The sequence below is a fragment of the Papaver somniferum genome, chromosome 9 (genome assembly GCF_003573695.1).
Source record: "Papaver somniferum cultivar HN1 chromosome 9, ASM357369v1, whole genome shotgun sequence".
NCBI lineage: Eukaryota > Viridiplantae > Streptophyta > Magnoliopsida > Ranunculales > Papaveraceae > Papaver > Papaver somniferum.
Window position 1 is genome coordinate 163,497,780 of NC_039366.1, and position 18,364 is coordinate 163,516,143.

General features: G+C 36.0%; 2 protein-coding genes across 2 annotated transcripts; both read right to left on the bottom strand.

Moving 5' to 3' along the window:
• Nucleotides 1–11,919: 11,919 nt before the first annotated feature.
• On the bottom strand, nucleotides 11,920–13,012 carry LOC113312810. The gene is made up of 3 exons (XM_026561547.1): nucleotides 12,825–13,012; nucleotides 12,678–12,740; nucleotides 11,920–12,439 (listed from the first exon to the last, which is right to left on the bottom strand). Exons 1-3 carry the CDS (start codon nucleotides 13,010–13,012, stop codon nucleotides 11,920–11,922), a joined length of 771 nt encoding a protein of 256 aa, XP_026417332.1.
• Nucleotides 13,013–13,179: 167 nt separating this feature from the next.
• Nucleotides 13,180–14,459, bottom strand: LOC113312811. Its single transcript, XM_026561548.1, has 3 exons — nucleotides 13,849–14,459; nucleotides 13,624–13,734; nucleotides 13,180–13,546 (listed from the first exon to the last, which is right to left on the bottom strand). The coding sequence occupies exons 1-3, from the start codon at nucleotides 14,457–14,459 to the stop codon at nucleotides 13,180–13,182; spliced, it is 1,089 nt and encodes a 362-aa protein (XP_026417333.1).
• Between the last annotated feature and the right edge of the window lie 3,905 nt (nucleotides 14,460–18,364).

The window sequence follows — 18,364 nt, forward strand, 5'->3', positions numbered from 1 at the left end:
CCTTATTACCTTAGTCACCCAACCCAAGTCATATGCTTAAGCTGAGAATCCAAGGTGCCTCTTCCGGATGGGCTTTATTGACCCTAAATCTCCATGACTCAGGTTCCGGTGGCGGTGTAGCCTTTCCCTGAGCCATGCAACAGGTACCCCCTAATATGACGTACTTTAGGTCTTACATTTGCCTCTTGCGAAATTTTATTCGCGAACTAAGGTGTACGCCATAAAGGTTCGCCCCTTTCTTTTATGTCATTGTTCTGTAATTATCTCTGCGAAAATTTCGTACATCATGATCTTGTTTTGATATGAGTAATCTTGCAATTATTCTTTCAAAATCCATAACTTCTCAAAGCTTCTTACGAATAATATTTTTTTAAGTACAACCTGTTATATGGTCTGTCTAATCTATGACCAACATCTCTTCCTTCTGGATCCATTAATCTATAAGCTCCTGTTCCAACTATCTCCTTAATGATGTAAGGTCCATCCCATTTTTTCGTTAATTTTCCACCATTTTCTCACTGATATATAGGTGTTTCTCGCAGAACTAAATCTCCTGGTTGAAATTCGCGTATTTTGACACGTTTATTATATTCTCGGGCTAGTCTTCGCTGATAATTCTCCATATGTTGTAATGCTTTTTCTCTTGTTTCTTTTAACTCATAAAGTTTATTTAAAATCAAGCCCGCACTAAGATTTTTCTCCCAAGCTTCTCTTTTGTTGTCGGAATAACAACTTCTGTTGGTAACACCGCTTCAACTCCATATGTTAAACAAAAAGGTGACATTCCAGTAGCTTCTCTTCTAGTTGTATTATAAGCCCATACTGCATTATGTACTTGTTCTCACCATGCTCTGTGATGTCCTTCCAATTTCTTCTTTAATATATCTACAATTATTTTGTTTGTTGCTTCTACTTGCCCATTAGCTTGTGGATACAAAGGAGTAGATTTTCCACATTTTATCTTGAATGCATTAAGTAGCATTTCTATATTCTGTCCTTCAAATTGTTTCCCATTATCAGATACCAACTGTGCAGGAATTCCGAATCTGCAAATGATATTTTCGAATATGAATGTAAAGATATCTTTGTCGCGAATATGCTGTACTGCCTTCACTTCTGTCTATTTTGTAAATAATCTGTTGCGACTATTAAGTATATTCTTTGTCCAGATCCTGGTAAAAATGGCCCCACAATATCTAAGCCCCACTTTCCAAAAGGCCATACACTAGTTGAAGATGACTATTAAGAATCTACACATCTTCTTCTTCTTTATTCATTGATGGTGACAAAAGTGTTTGTATTTTTATGCATCTCGCAGTTGGATCTGTCATCATGCTTGAGATGAAAGCAAAAGCGTCTGCGAGTCTGTTATCCTTTCTTGAAATGTGCCTCCATCTTATTTTTAGGATTTTTGCTGACAATTCTTCAACCAGCTTCTTGTATTTCTTCAAGGATGGTTCATTTGTAGTATACTCTCCCTTTATTTGGCGAATAACTAGCTGCGAATCACTAGTGATCCTGTCATTTTCTAGTTTCATTTCTATTGCGAATCTTAAAGCATGTACCACAGCTTCATATTCTGTTTCATTATTAGTGGATGCAAATTCCAATCTGAATGAAAAAGCCATCTTTATTCCTTCTGGATTAATTAAAACAATTCCTACTCCATTTCCTTCTCCATTTTATGATTCATCTACCAATATCTCCCATCTATTTGGTTCTGTTAACAAATCTTTTGGATCTCCATGTTCTTCTTCTACCTCCATCATTTCTTCTATTGCTTCATCTTCTTCTAAAGGAAATTCTGCCAAAAAATCTGCAACAACTTGTGATTTTGGTGAAGACAAAATTTCATATTTAATATCAAAGTGGCATACTTGTGCGTTCCATCTCTCCACTCTTCCTTATCTTTTAGAATTCTTCATCACTGATTCAATTGGTACCTTTGTTAATACCTTTATCTTGTGTGCTTGAAAGTATATGCGGAATTTAAATGATGCATAGACTAATGCTAAAATTAACTTTTCAATCTTTGAGTAATTCTTCTCGGCACTATTAAAAGTTTTGCTAATGTAATAAATGGGTTTCTCCACTCCTGCGTCTACTCGCGATAACACATCACTTAATGCATGCGACGTCGTCGCAAGATAGATCAATAATTCTTCTCCTGATTCTGCTTTTTGTAAAATAGTTGTATTCATAAGATGTTCTTTGATTCCTTGAAAAGCTTTTTCACATTCATCAGTCCATTTAAATTTCGCACCCTTCTTGAGTATATCGAAAAAATATTTGCATTTGTCTGATGATCGCGAAATAAATCTCCCCAGCGAAGCTAGAAGCCCATTCAACTTCTGTACATCTTTTATTGTTGCTGGTGTTGGCATGTCACGAACTGATTGCACTTTTTCCGGATCAACCTGTATTCCTTCCTTTGATACAATGTAGCCTAAATTTTTTCCCGAAGCAACTCCAATAGTACACTTCTCAGGATTCAATTTAATGTTATATTGCCGCATTTGTTCAAAAATCTCCCTCAGGTCTTGTACATGGTCTTTAGCTTCTTTACTCTTTACTAACATGTCGTCCACGTATACTTCTAATGTTTTGTGTATCCATTTTGCGAACACCTTCTCTACCATTCTTTGATATGTCGTTCCCGCGTTTCGCAAACCAAATGGCATTTTCGTTTAACAATATAAACCTCTAGGGGAAAAGAAAGCAGTATGTTCTTGGTCTTCTTCAGCGAGAGGGATTTGGTTATACCCTTTGTACCCATCTAACTATGATACCCTATCATTTCCCGCTGCGGATTCCACCGTTTGAGGAATATCTGGTAACGGAAAACTATCTTTGGGGCAAGCTTTGTTTAAATCAGTGAAATCTATGCAAATCCTGATTCCTTTGTTTTTCTTTAGGACAATGACCATATTCGCTATCCATTCTGGGTATTTAGCTTCTCTTATAATTCCTGCCTCAAGCATTTTCTGTAGTTCTTCTTCTATTTGGGAATGGTAAGTTGTTGCAATTTTTCTTATTCTCTGTTTAAATGGTCCCACATTTTTGTTAATCTCCAATTTGTGGCATGCAATTGATGGATCTATTCCTGGTATCTCATCCATGCTTCCTGCGAAAATATCTTTGTATTCTCGCAACAAGTTAACAGTTATTTCTTCTTCTTCTATATCCATTTTGGTTCAAATTCTCAACATTAGAGGCTCCTCTATAGTCCTAACGTTTATTTCTTTTGTTGGTTCTGCGGCAGTGTAACTGGGTTTAGGTTCTCCCATTGGTGTTGGTTCTTTTATTGTTTTTATGGGTCCTTCTCCTTCTTCCGAAATTTCGCTGGGTATTCCTTTACCTTCTTTTGCCCTTATCATATATACTCTAAATTCTTCTTCCTTCTTTGCTTTCTTTGCCAATTTTCTGCGAAATTGTTTCTTTTTTGCTTGTCCTTCATAATGTTTTACTTCAATTTGATGACATAATTTCGTATTGTCAACATCTCCTCTGATTTCACCTATTCCATTTGGAGCGGGGAATTTAATACATTGATGCAACGCTGATACCACAACTTTTATCGCACGTATCCATGATCTTCCTAATAACATATTATATGGCGATTCCATATCCACCACGCACAATGTTACATGTGTTTCGATTTCTCCAAGTGGAATTCGTACCACTATCTCTCCTTTAGTTTTTGTTGTGGATTTTCCAAAGCCGTGAACAAAATATGTTGAACTGGACATTTCTTCATCTTTAAATCCCATTCCCCGGAATGCGTGACAAAATATTATATCAACTGAACTTCCTGTATCGATTAAAGTTCTGTTCAACATCCTTTCTCCTGTGGATTTTATTGTTGTCTCCTTCTCTTTTCGTGTAATAGGCACTGTGATGACCGACGGAGATGTGTGGTTCAAATTTTCTTTTAGTATTTCTTCTGCCATAAATGCAATATTTTGCTTTTCCTAATCTTTCAAGGGTGATGTTTTTTCTACTGCCATAACTTTCCTTCCTTCAATATTTCGTTTATTTATTCTTCCTTTGATGTTTTCATGGAATTCATTAATCATCGTTTTTGTTATCATATTACACTCCAATCTTTTCACTAATTCTATACATATTTCTTCTAACTGATTCACTGATTTGATTAATCACTTTCTTGACTTGAATATTCTCAATCAACAATCTTCAACTTTCGATCTTCAATTCCCTGTTTCTAGCGCCATTATGTAGTTGCAGGAAATCCTACACTACACTCTTCATGTGATTTCATTATTAATCAACTCATTTTAGGTTTGTATTCTTAATTTTATTGATTAATCTTTGGATATTCTTACAAGAAAAGATAAAGAATTCAAGAATGATCTCTGCTCTAAACTTTCTCTCTCCTATTTATTTGTTTCTTACTCAAAAAAGATCTCCTCCTTCTTTACAACTCGAATGACTATTTATAAGGAAATACATAGTGGATGACAGCTAATCTGTCCTTTATTTTCGGATATGGTCTGCGACATTCTCGCAACCTTACAAATATTAATTTCGCAAACTCTCTAATTTTCACAGGACTATCATATCTTTCTCGTGATCTTAGCTGTCGTCATTTATTTTATCATTTCTGGAATTGTTCTGCGACGCTTAAGTGTTGTGTCATTAATAATTTCGCTGAAACATTATCATTGCGAGATTATGATCCTACATTCAGCCATCCAGAAGACCCACCTTCTGATTCTTTACCTTCTTCTCCATCACAGTTATCAATCCAACAAGACCCAACTTTTGATTCTTCTCACTGTTCATACCAACAACACCACCGGAATCAAACCCCTAAATTATCATCGAAACCTTAAATCAACCACCATCTTTGACTTTCAACCACAATCCTTCAAATACCACCTAAATCTTACCCTGAAATCGCCACAGAATCATTCCATATTTGTTCAAATTTTCATTATAGATCTCCTCCATCAAAACCCATCTCTACTGCAAACCCTAATTTCTTATTTTCTGTCTCTTCATTGATTCAAATCAGTGTTGATTTTTCCTTGAATTAACACAACGATCTTCAAATTAACACAACCATCTTCAACTCAGGATACGTTTATATGGTAGCTTTCAACGAAAAGAAAGAAAAAAATACAGAGGAGAAATAGAATGGAGACGACGAAACAACGGAAACGGTAGAAGAATTTGTTGTGAATGAGCCGGCTTGTGCATAAGAGAGAAAAGAATATAGAAATCAGGACTGTAAAACAAAAAATTTATTTATAATCGTTGGATCAAATCCCCTCTAAGGATAAAATTGTAAACTTATTATTTTGCTGTATTTTTATTTTATAAAATTAGTCAAATTCTAGCCATAAAAGGTCAATATAGGTCAACGTCCAGTCCAGATACCAAGCCCTAACGTTGGAAAAATGTTACACCAAAGCCTAGTGTTGGTCATAACCTGAGTACTAAACTCCAATTATCCCTTTAAGAAATCAAAGGCTAAACTCTCATGTTTAAGAGTAACCAAAAGATGAGCTCTCCTACTCAAAGCATCAACAACTTGATTAAGTTTTCCACTTTGATGTTTAATGGAAAAAGTATATTGGTTGATAGTTGATAACCACCTATCATGCATCCTATTGACATTTGCTGAAGTTTGCAAAAACTTGAGAGCTTGATTATCAGTGTTGACAACAAACTCACTGTGAATAAGATAAGGATGCCAATTCTTAAGAGCTTGAACAAGAGCAAGTAATTCCAACTCATAAGTAGACCACTTCTTCCTTGTATCTGAATTCTTTTCACTATAATATGCAACTGGATGTCCTTCTTGAGATAACACAGCACCAATGCCGATAACAGAAGCATCACAATGAATCTCAAAAGGCTTATCAAAATTTTGCATGGCAAGAACAGGGGCACTATATAACTTCTCTTTGAGTAAATTAAAACTCTTAGCTGCTTCTTCAGTCCATTCAAAAGTATCACGCTTCAAACAATCTGTCAAACCAGCTGCAATTGTACTAAAGTTTCTCACAATCTTCTATAGAATGAAGCTAATCCATGAAAACTGCGTACTTCACGTATAGATGTTGGAGTAGGCCATTCTACAATTGCCTTAACCTTAGAATCATCCACAGAGATACCACTATCTGACACAACATATCCCAAAAAAGTAACTTTGTTTGTAAAGAATGTGCACTTCTTTAAGTTCACATACAAAACATTGTCCTGCAGTGCTTTAAAAACTTGAGATAAATGTGTAAGATGTTCTTCCTCATTGTTGCTAAAAATCAGTATGTCATCAAAACATACAATGACAAATTTTCCAAGAAAGGGTTGGAGAACCTGATTCATAAGGCGCATAAAAGTACTAGGAGCATTAGATAAACCAAATGGCATTACTAACCACTCATATAAACCTTCCTTAGTTTTGAATGCAGTTTTCCACTCATCACCTTCACGGATACATATTTGATGATATCCACTACGTAAATCAAGCTTGGTAAAGACTTTAGCACCACAAAGCATATCAATCATGTCATCAATTCTTGGTATGGGAAACCTATATGGTATTGTAACTCTATTTAAAGCTCTACAGTCAATACACATACGATATCCACCATCTTTCTTGTCTAATAAAAAGGTTGGACTAGCACAAGGATTTTTGCTAAGTCTTATTAAACCTTTCTGTAACAATTCATCAACCTGACCTTGAAATATCTCATGTTCCTTAGGACTTAACCTATAATGAGGTTTATTAGGTATAGAAGTTCCAGGTATAAAGTCTATCTGATGTTGTAAATCTCTCAATGGAGGCAAGGTATTTGGTAACTCAGCAGGAAATAAGTCACTAAAATAAGATAACAAAGGTAGTACCTTTTATGGAATATCCACCATTGGTTTAGTAACTTCATGAGAGCTCAGGGGAAGTGTATTCTAAGAATGAACAATTGTAGCCACCAATGCAGTAGTCTTATTGTCTACTGATTCTTTGAAAGAAGAAGAAGATTGTAATGGTCACAAACTTTGGTAAATCCTTCATGAACAAAGGTATAAGTATTCTCATAGCAGTTATGAACAACACGAATATCATACTGCCATGGTCTTCCCAATATTAAACTTACTGCAGTCATGTTGATAATATCACACAAAGCATAATCAGAATAGCCAGGGAAAGAAAACGTCACCAGACATTGATGAGTGATTTGTTGAGTGGATGAACTGTTTATCCAACCAACTGAATATGGTTTTGGATGAAGAGTAACAGGTAAACCAAGTTTCTCAACTAGTTTGGCAGAAACATAGTTTTCTGTACTTCCACTGTCAATTATCATGTTGCAAAGCTTCTCTTCAATGAGACAATGAGATCTGAAAATACTATGTCTTGGAGTAGGGCATGGTTCAGTGATTAAAACTGGTCGAATTACTCCAAGGAAATCAACATCATAAGTCTCATGTTCTTGAATATAAAGTAACTCATCATCTCCAAGAGCTTCTTCTTCCAGTGTTTCTTCTTGAGTTTCACTAATGTAAGCATGAAACTTGCGACACTCACTAGAAGTATGGCAAGTTTGGTTGCACTTATTACATTTATCCCCCCGAAACTTTGAATAAGGATTAGTTGATTTAGGTAAAGGAGGAAATTGTTGTTGAAATTGATTACCTCTAGTATTACGAACAACATATCGGTGTGGAGCAGTCTGAGATGGCTTAGCAAATGGTATATTCATCATAGGAGCAATATCTGAAGAACCAGATGTTTGTTGTTGCTGATAAGGTTGGTTTATGCTTCTGTCATGTGGATCAACAAAGACAGTGGACTCTTTCGAATATGGATCAACAATGACTGTTGAACCTTTTGAATATGGGTCAACAACTATTGTTGATCCTCTTTCCCCTGGAAACCATAAGAAAATTTATATGGTCTGGCAGCTTTATAATAATGTTGGTAACGAGCTTGACGTGGATTTGCTTGTCTAGACGTATTGAGGACACGCCTTTCAACTTTAAGAGCTTGTTGTATTTCTTTAAGCATCGTAAACGCTGATTGTGTCATCCCTTGTTGAATTAAATCGTTCAAACCATCAATAAAACGTGCAACTAATTGTTCTTCAGTTTCTTTTAATTGGTTACGAGCAACCAAACCGTAAAAATCAGCTACATATTCTTCAACCAATTTAGCTCATTGTCGACAGTTTTGAAGCTTGATAAACAGTTGTTGCTTATAATCTTTTGGTAAAAACTTGTCTCTTAATAAACGTCTCATGCGAGTCCAAGTAAGTATAGGAGGTTTGTGATATTTATCTCGATCTTCACAAAGTGTTTCCCAACAAGCTGCATCTCCACCCTTCAATTTATAGGCTACCAGTTTTACTCTAGAAGATTCAGGGACGTCCATGAACTTGAAGAAAGATTTGACTTCATAAAACCAATCTAGTAACCCTTCAATTTGTAAACCACCATGAAAACTAGGTATATCAGCCTTTAATCTCTTTTCATCCATCCACTTTTGTCTTTCAACTTCTTCGCTTTGGTCTTCTTCATCACTGTGGATATTCACAGGAGTAGGTTTTTTGTCAAGAAAACCTTCTAAAGGTTCATTATGTTGAATATTATGGGAGATATCATCAGGAATAGACTTATTCTGAACAAAAGAAGGCTTAAGTTTCTTTGTTTCATCAACTTCCTTTTCTCCAGTTTTCTTCTCTCCATCAGTATCATCAACTAAATCAAGTATGTCTTCCTTTTCTAAACTAGTGTGTTTCAATAATTTGTTTATATACTCTCCATGGGTTACCAGCCTTGTTTCAATAGATCCAATCTGCTTTTTAATACCATCTGTAAGATCTTTGATGTCAGTTTTATTGGTACCAATAGAGGTTTGAATAGTTTTCAAAAGTTCTGCGATTTCAGCTAGGGTAGGAGTTTTATCTGCCATTGAAAACTACATAAGAAAAGAAATAAGGTTGATGAAATCTATAGGGTTGTTGAAACTGTGCGGAAGCTGTGTAAGGATCTGTTTCTAGATAAAAATCTAAAAATGTTGTATCTGATACCAACTAGTGTAGCAAAGATAAGATAGAAAGCAAACTAGTTGCTGAAAGTAAAAGGATAGGTTTAAGTTCCGTCAGAAACTTAATAAAGTTTGATTCTAGGATCAAGACTTTAGGGTTTGATAATAAACTTGATAATTGATTAATAATATTGATAATAAGATGTGTTCTTAAAACAAGAAGGCATAGCCTTTAAATAGGTTCTTCAAGATCCGACTAGAAGAAATAAAAAGGAATTCTACCTAAACTAGGAAAGAAAAGAACTTGTAAAGCAAGTAAAGAAAATAGACGGATGGGATCAACTATAATAGTTGATACGTTCGAAAAGGGATCAACAACTATAGTTGACACAGTAGTAAGGGATCAACAATCAGTGTTGATACTGACAAAGATGTACTACATCAGATACAGAGAAAATCCAAGTCTTAAAGCAGTAACAAGCTACTATTTTTTTTTAAAAGGACAAGAAGCAAAATCACTCCCATAGCCAAGATAATAACCACTTACTGTCTAGCTTAAGGAGGATTAAAATAAGCATTAAGACAATTCTGTATTACATCTGAGTAACAACAATTCTGGAAATCTTTAAACACAAAACACCATTTGTACATTTCATATTGCGCTTTGCACATGATTGTTGCTTCAATATTCAGTTTTACTGTAAGTAAAATTGTTATGTGGTTTGGATGAGTTTCTTTTGACCCAAACCAGACCATTTATACTTGATGTTACTTTAGAATTAGATTGACAAAATTAGCTTTCTTTTTCAGATTATGTCTTTGGACAATTCTTCTGCATTCATATCAAAATGTTAAGATTTTCTCGAAGTCTAATACCATGCATATATACAAGTACAAAGAACACTTGTGAAACCGTGTAGTGTTAGCTACAAAGTTTATATATGGCCTATTAAGACTGGGTCTTATCGCTCTTCCCAAGCAATTCCCAATTTCTTTTCCACGTTAGCATGGGAAGAGCCTAGCCCTAACAGCATTTATGCATTTCAATAGAAGATAGGAAATGGTTAGCCGTTCCTAGGGGGAAAATGGATAAACGTTAGTCGTTTATTCGAAAACGGTTTTCCATCACCCGTTCTTTGAGAAACGTATACTCTCATTAGTCGTTCCTTATATCTTGACCAGTCAACACCGTTTGAAATGGATAACCGTTGTCCGTTTTATATTTTGTTCACAAAAACCACAAACAACTTTATTCATAGGTCTTTCCTCACTTGTATTTCATATTTCCCAAAAGAAAACACCAAGCTCTTCGCTCCACAATTCTTTTGCGGCTAGTTCTTTCAGATTCTTTGATTGGGTTTGTTCTTCAACCTTTGAATTGCTAGTTCCAAAAGATTTTAAGGAGTTTTATCATCTCAATAATCAAAGATAATGCATTAATAAACTTAAACCCTAATTTTGGTTTTTGTTCAATTGATATGATTTTTGTTAAGTTTTTTGATAAATAACATTAATTGAATGAATGTATTGTTGTTGGTAAATGATTGTGTTGATTTTATTAGGAGAACATTATTAATTTTAATGATTTTTGATGAGTATGGTTAAATTTCCAGTGATAATGATAGTCATAATCTTCATGATCCACAAAACTGATAATGATAATTGTATTATCTTGGTAATTCATAATTGTTCATGTTGTTGTATGTTTAATTCCTGGTTGAACGTGGTTTTTTTGAAAAGGGAAGGTTGTATTGAAGAAAAAAATAGTATGTACAGGTTATATACAAGGGTCAAAAGAACATCAAAACTGAATACAAACAGCTAACTACATATTCATGATTTCCTCCCACTGATTAATAACTTGATTCGTAGGGACATATGCTTGAAAGCATCCGTAGTAGAGCTCCATAGAACAATGCTGAGTTTAATCGCATGTTCCAACTCATCCTTGGCCTTAGGTCTTCCGTCGTGAACTCTGCTATATCTTTCATTCCACAACTCCCATCAGATGGCAAAAACTATTAAGTGCCACACCATTCTTCTTCTTTCAGAACATCCCGCAATCCTCAAACTCTGCATTAAGACTTTGAAGTCATATGGCATTGCCCACCGAACACTAAGAGATGAAATAAATAAATCCGATAAGTGAGTTTCCCAGCTGCAATGAACAAAAAGATTTTCGATAGTCTCCACCGCTGCATTGCAAAACAAACACAAGTTTGATTGAATAACAACTCATCTGTGCTCCAGCATGCTCCTAGTTGGTAGAGAGTTGTGAAGATACGCCCAAAACATGAACAGAATTTTAGGCGGAACATACTTGTTTGACAGGATATAATAGCCATCCCAATCTGGCTCGGAATCATCAAGTCTATTGTACGTAGCCCTAGTTGTAAAATCCCCTTCGAAAGCATCCTCTTCTCCCTGAAAAAGGTTCACATTTTGAATATCATGCATAATCTCAAGCAAGTTTATCCTTTCTGCCGGATTTAAAACTCTAAAGAATTGAAATCCCTCATCAAAAACCATCGCCACTGACGCCATCTTTTGTTTACTAATTCTATAAAGTCTGGGATACTTCTCTTTTAAAGATTTCTTCTCATTCCACCAGTCGTGCCAGAATCTAACATATCTGTCATTCTTCACCTGAATCGACACAACATAAAAAAACATCATTTTATTTTAAGATATCATACCATAGGCTTCTACCAACATATTCATTTAATTGTACTGGCAATATAAAACCCTCCTCCCCCTTTTTTTTTACTCATAATGCGTCTCCACAATGCAGACTTCTCTTTGCAAAATCTCACGTGCCATTTAGCTATTAAGGATTTGTTAACTAGTCTTAAGTTCTTTATGCCCAATCCACCTTTATTTTTACGTTTATAAACACCTTTCCAAGAAACCTAACTCATCTTCTTCTTTTCATCATCTTCACCCCATAAAAACTTCCTCATTATAGTATTTAACCTCTTTTCAACTGAAACTGGGAGATAATGCAAAGACATAAAATAGACTGCTAAAATTTCAAGAGAGCTTTTGATCAAAACCACTCTTCCATCTTTATTCAAGTATTTTCTTTTCCATGGAGCTAGCTTCTTTTTCATCCTTTGAATGATGATTTCCCATATAACCGCACTCCTCCTACCAGCACCAATAGTCATGCCCAAATAAGTTACTGGAAGAAATTCAATCTTGCAACCCAATCCCAAAGCCAACTCTTCCACCATATCATCTGCACCAATGCTTGTCATGGAGTTTTTCTCTAAATTTAGCTTAATACCAGTGAGAACTTCAAACATTAAAAGAATAACAAGCAATCTTCTTACCTCAACCATAGAAGCATCTAAGAGAATTATAGAGTCATCAGCAAACTGTAAACGAGACACCACAGTTCCCCCCTCCACCACTTGAAACCCACTAGTTCTATTATTAGAAACAACTTCGTTAATGAGAATATAAAGAACTTCTACTACCAGAAGAAAAATAAAAGGTGATAAAGGGTCACCTTGTCTTATACCTTTGGAGGTTTTGATCATACTTGTTGCTCCCCCGTTTATCAAAATTGAAAACTGGCCACTAGTCACACACCACCTCATTCAATGATCCCCCTATCACCAAAACCATTTTTGTTCAAAATAGAAAACAGTGATGGCCAACTTACGTTATCAAAGGTTTCTGCATATCTATCTTGCACATAATTCCAGGATTCTTTTGTCTCAATCTACTGTCAATACATTCATTTTCAATCAAGATGCCATCAACATTCTGTTTATCTTTGACAAAGGCACCTTAAGAACTAGAAATCAACCCAGGCATCACCACTTTGAGTCTTTCAGCTAACAGTTTAGAAAGAATCTTATAAAAACTGTTAATTAAACTCAAAGGTCTAAAATCCTTGACAGTGGCTGAGTCTTCTTTTGGTATGATCTTTAAGAAGGACATATTCAACCTCCAATCCAATTTACCCTTGCGGTGAAACTCATTAATAGAAGCCATGACATCATTCTTCAAAATACCCCAACAAGTTTTGTAGAACTCCAAGTTGTACCCGTCTGGAACTGGAGTCTGGAGCTTTGTTGGCACCACACATCTTGATGGCCTGAACTACCTCCTCCTCATCAAAAGCTATTTTTAACCACACTTGATGAGTAGAATCAATCTTCCTAAACTCCAATTATTGTAAGAGACACAGTTGACCCAGCAGTGAACAAGTCTGTATAGTATTGGTGAATCTCCATCTTTATCACATCCTGATTAAAAATATCCACACCATCAACCTCCAGCTTAGTAATGTAATTCCTTCTCCTTTTACCATTAGCAATCTTGTGGAAATACTGAGTGTTTTTATCTCCATCTCTAAAACCCTTTGATTTTGCTCTTTGATAAGCCATCATAGCTCTTGTAACCTTCACATTATTTAAATATTTGAGAAAATCAGATCTTTCTTCAACTTGAACTGGAGTAAGAGCAGAAGTTTCCTCAGCCATATTCAAAATCTTTATCTTCTCAGTTAAATCCTCCTCCTCCCTCCTGACATTCCCAAAAGTAACTTTAATCCAATTGTTAATGAAGTACTTCAGGTTTTGAAGCTTCTAAAAAGAACATACCCAGGTGCACCAATAAACTCCAAAGAATTCCACCAAGTTTCCACTAGCTTGACAAAATCAGTATGTTCTAACCAAATATTCTCAATCTTGAAACTTGAATTTCTTCTAACACTAGAAGTCAGTTCCAAAAGTAAGGCATTGATCTGAAATAGTTCTTACCATCGCTATTTGAGTAGCATTATTAAACTTTGTATCAAAGAATTACACACCAGGCACCTATCCAACCTGCAAAATAAAGGATCGTCGTGTTTGTTACTCCATGTGTAAGACCCCCCGTTTAGTGGTAAATCCATCAGCTCATGATCAAAGATAAAATTATTTAGAAAGTCCATATTCCTTGTATCACCACCAGGTTTATTTCTCTCTGCATCACTTCTTACCGAGTTCGCATCACCAGTAAAGCACCAAGCCTCAGAAGACCACAATCGTATCTCTGCTAAGTCATTCAAAAAAACTTCTCTCAAATTGTAGTCACAAGGAGAGTAAGCATTAGTCAGGATGAATTTAAAGTCATTACTTCTAAAGCGAAAAAGGCATGAGATTGAGTTAAACCCCATTCTCTTCTCCAGCAGCTCCAGGTTAGCATTATCCCAAATCGTTACCAGACCACCACTATTGCCAGCAGTACCTTGATAAGGGAGAAATTCCATGCCAAAGTCATTATCGAACCAGAGTTGTCTTACAAAAAAATTTGAAAAAGATACCATCTTAGTTTCTTGAATAGACCAAGCTAAACACCTATGAGCTGCTATTAAATCCTTGACCGCAACTTGTTTTTCATAAGCATTCAAACCCCTGATATTCCATGAGATGATCTTAGTTCCCATCTGAAACATTTTTCTCCCTTCAATTAACCTCCTCCAACTCCTCCTCCTTCTTCATGTTTGTAGAAGTATTAGAGTTGTTAGAATCACAACTATCTTGCACCCTTCTTCCATCAGCAGCATTTTGAGTATGAAACTTATTATGTATTTAAAATATTTGAAATATCTTTGTATATGTTTGAAATTTTAGAATTCATAATATCTTATTTGTTTGTTTCATTAGGTTATAACGTGGAGGTATCCCAATTGTTGCAATTGTCCAAAATTGGTAGAGATGGTTATACAAACAGTCAAGAAGCACTGAAAATAAAGATGGGGACTAGTTGAGGAAACACAAATGATTAAATATTTTAGTTGAATTCTGTGAAATTAGTAATCGCTTAAACTTTCGTATCTCCGTCATAATACGAGTTATCAACATTTGACTTTCACAAAACAACAATAACCACATTGCCAGTTCAAGTTTTGGTGAGCATCATGCATTCTAAACATGTTCTCTTGTATACCACAAAAAAACTCTTTGTAATTAAGAACCGAAATTCTTTACTCGGACCTGTATAAAGGGTGCACATGTGTTAATGAAGCGTAATAGTGAAAATTAGTGTAGCCGAAATGTAAACAAACTAAGATCAAGAAACGCCTAATGGCATTTTAAAATCGGGGAAAATGGCTAGTAGTTAGCCGTTCCAAAGAAACAGATAGTGGTTGTCCATTTTATTTGAGCAAAACACTTATCGTATTCCGTTTTGCACTTTTACAAAATGGACAATCATCGTCCGTCTGTGATCTCTTCCCGCAGGGATTTCTAAAGAAGAGGGAACGTAAGGTGGAAAGAGGTATATTAGGCCACAGTTTTTGGGTGTGGGAAGGGCTTGGGGATCTCCCCTAAATCCAGTCTAACAACTCAACTCACTTGTCCTATACACTATAGGTCTCTCCTATGAGAAAATATTTGATGGGGGCAAATTTGGATGGTGACGTGAGGAACCAACAAGAGGCCGACATCTATACTTTGTTTTCTTGGATAGTTTTTAGCAAATTTAAGTTCTAATTTTATACTTCCAAATTACCCTTTTCAAATCGTCCTATATCTTTTCTCCTAGATTAGTGGTAGATTTAAATATGGACTAAGAAGTAGGAGATGGTCAATAAGAAGTCATAAGGGATATATTTTCCAATATCTCATTAGTTTTTTTTTTTTTAAATATCTCATTAGTCTCTTAATAAGGTAATACTGATTGTTCCCTAAAATTGTAATATGATTGGTTCTGCATATTCAAGAACGCGCAATTGGGGGATAAAAAAAGTAATTGGGGGATATTGATTACTTCCCCCAACCCATGGTGTGTGCTATGGGGTGATTTTTGGGTATGAAATACTAAAATACCCTTTGATTAATTAAAAAACATTATGAAAAGACCATTATATCATTTCTACTAAAACTTAAAATCAAAAACCAAACCATTTATCCCCCATTCTCAAATCAGTTCCGGCACCGAGGGTTAGGTTTTTGAATATTTGTTTTCTTCATCGTTCTTCGTCCGTTCTTCGTCGATTAATCGTCGATTCAAAAATTTCTTCGTCGATTAACCTATCCAAATCATAAACAATGTCTCCACGAAAGAAAACAAATGCCCAATCGTCAAAATCAATAGGTCAACAAAAACACGAACAAAGAATAGTTAAGATTGCTCAAGAGCAAGAAGAAGAAGAAGCAGCAGCAGATTCTGACAATCAACCTCTCGCAACCATGGCTTATGTGAGAAAGTAAGTGATTTAAAACTACCTTATGAGTGTTTAAATCGATTTATAGCAATGGGTTTAGGTTAGAATCGCGAACCCTAACTGAAAAAGTTGAGTTTCAGTGAGTACCGACACTGAAATATGTATGAATACAGTGCCGGTTTTGTGTTCCGACATTCAATCTTGGATGAATGCAATGCCGTTTCCAACCCCAGATTCACCTGAAACTGAATTTTCCCTGCCGTCATAGAATTTGGGTCGAAGTCTATGCCGGTTTTTAGTACCGACAGTCTTTAATAATAATTCGTGTATGCCGGTAGTGGACTTAAAACATACAGGAGAGTTTATGAATTTGTCACCAGTACCGGCATAGATTTTGGGTTGCATTATATGCCGGTTTTGGGTACCGGCATTCTTTTGTAATAATTCGAGCATGCCGGTAGTGGACTTAAAACATACAGGAAAACTTAAGAATTTGTCACCTATACCGGCATAGCTTTTAGGTTGATTTGTTTGCCGGTACAAAGTTACGACATGGAATTGATTTATTTCGAGAGTGCCGATAGTAGTCTTTTGATATCCAGGAGAATTACATATGACTACCGGCATTCTCGATAGTCAATGTTCACTGCCGGAACATTTAACCGACGTGGTTAGTTTAAATAAGTCAATGCCGGTACAAAAACTGAAAGTGAGTTGTCTCACATTCATTTCGTGTGCTTATGATATAGGTCAAAAGCCAAGGAAGCTAACAAAAGAAAAACTAAAGATGCGGTCACTAAGAGAAGAAGGAAGGACAGTCTTGATACTCCTCAATCTCTCCCTCCTCGAAGGAAAGATGAAGGTCGCAAAAAGAGTTTGGGGGCTGAGACAAGAGGGATAATTTGGGAGAGTGGTGGTGACTGTAGTCGAGTTGTAATCCGTGAGCACGATGATCAAGATGAAGAGGAAAGTAAGGATGAAGATAATGTGGTTCCTCCAAGTCAATTAGCAATCCAAAGCGAAGTTGGTGGGCCAAGTCAACAACCAACACAAGGAAATGGAAAAAAGGGCAAAGGAAAAGTGAAAGTTAAAGGTTCCCACCTTCCTCATATTAATGACATGATACCCGACCTTAAACGTGGTATAATTTGGGGTGAAGCTCCGGAACCGAAAACACTATTTGGATACAAGCACTCGTGGGCTCGTACTATCTATCAAACCTATGTAAGCATTTTTTATCTTGTGCATATGTACTGTTGTGTATTTATGTAAAATATCTTAATTGTATTGTCTCCTAATTGTAGGATCATAAGAAGGTTGTGCGTGTTTGCCGAAACCAAGCCGCGGATTGTTGGGAATTGTCCGAGGAATGTGAAGAGGTCCAACAAATAGTAAAGGATTCTGGTCTATATGCTTTGGTTGAAAATTATGAGAAGCCTGATTATGTGACTGTCAATTGCTTCGTCGAAAGGTATCATGGTGAAACCGATACCATGCACTTCCCTTTTGGGGAGATGACCTTCATCCCTGAAGATGCTCAGAACATTCTAGGCTTGAGTGTTATCGGCAAATCAATTGCAGAAGGAGTTGAGTCTCTGGACCTAGAATGGTCGAAGTTGCACGCTCTGACTAACAAGCTGTTTGGTTGGGACTATAAAACTTCTGTGGAGAGATTTTATGAATCCACGTCTGGTAAGACAAAGACAATCAAGTTGACGCTGCTTAAGAAGAAGTTTGAAAACACAAAGCAAAGAAGTTTGGAGGATGGATATGACCCTAAACAAATTCGTTATACTGCCGCTGCATACCTGTTATACATCTTGGGCACTAGGGTATCCCCTGACACTAATGACAACAGGGTTAGTGCGAACTACCTTCAGTACTTGGATCCGTTGGAAGATGTCTATGGGTATTCTTGGGTCACCGCGGTAATGGCACATTTGATGACGGAGATGAGAAGGGCCTCTAAGGCTAAAACCAACCAATTTGTCGGGAATTTCACTTTACTGCAGGTAATTTTGTTTTTAAACTTATGTTATTATGTATATTGTTCACATGTACCCTTATCGTGAACTTAGAAAAAAAACTTATTGCTTCACATTGGAATAGGTGTGGGCTTATGAACACTTCCCAACCTTGTTCAAGGATTGGACCTTCTTGAAGATCAAAGACCTTCCCGAACCCGATACGCC

Excerpts from the sequence above, each read along its gene's own strand:
- LOC113312810 (XM_026561547.1), bottom strand. The coding sequence starts at position 13,012 with ATGGCTTCTATTAATGAGTTTCACCGCAAGGGTAAATTGGATTGGAGG. Across the intron at positions 12,741-12,824 it reads CTCAAAGTGGTGATGCCTGG|TAGATTGAGACAAAAGAATC; the intron begins GTTGATTTCTAG and ends ATGTATTGACAG. Across the intron at positions 12,440-12,677 it reads ATGCAGAAACCTTTGATAAC|AACTAGTGGGTTTCAAGTGG; the intron begins GTAAGTTGGCCA and ends TTCTAATAATAG.
- LOC113312811 (XM_026561548.1), bottom strand. The coding sequence starts at position 14,459 with ATGTTTCAGATGGGAACTAAGATCATCTCATGGAATATCAGGGGTTTG. Across the intron at positions 13,735-13,848 it reads GACGATCCTTTATTTTGCAG|TGTTAGAAGAAATTCAAGTT; the intron begins GTTGGATAGGTG and ends ACTGACTTCTAG. Across the intron at positions 13,547-13,623 it reads GAGTTTATTGGTGCACCTGG|GAGGGAGGAGGAGGATTTAA; the intron begins GTATGTTCTTTT and ends TGGGAATGTCAG.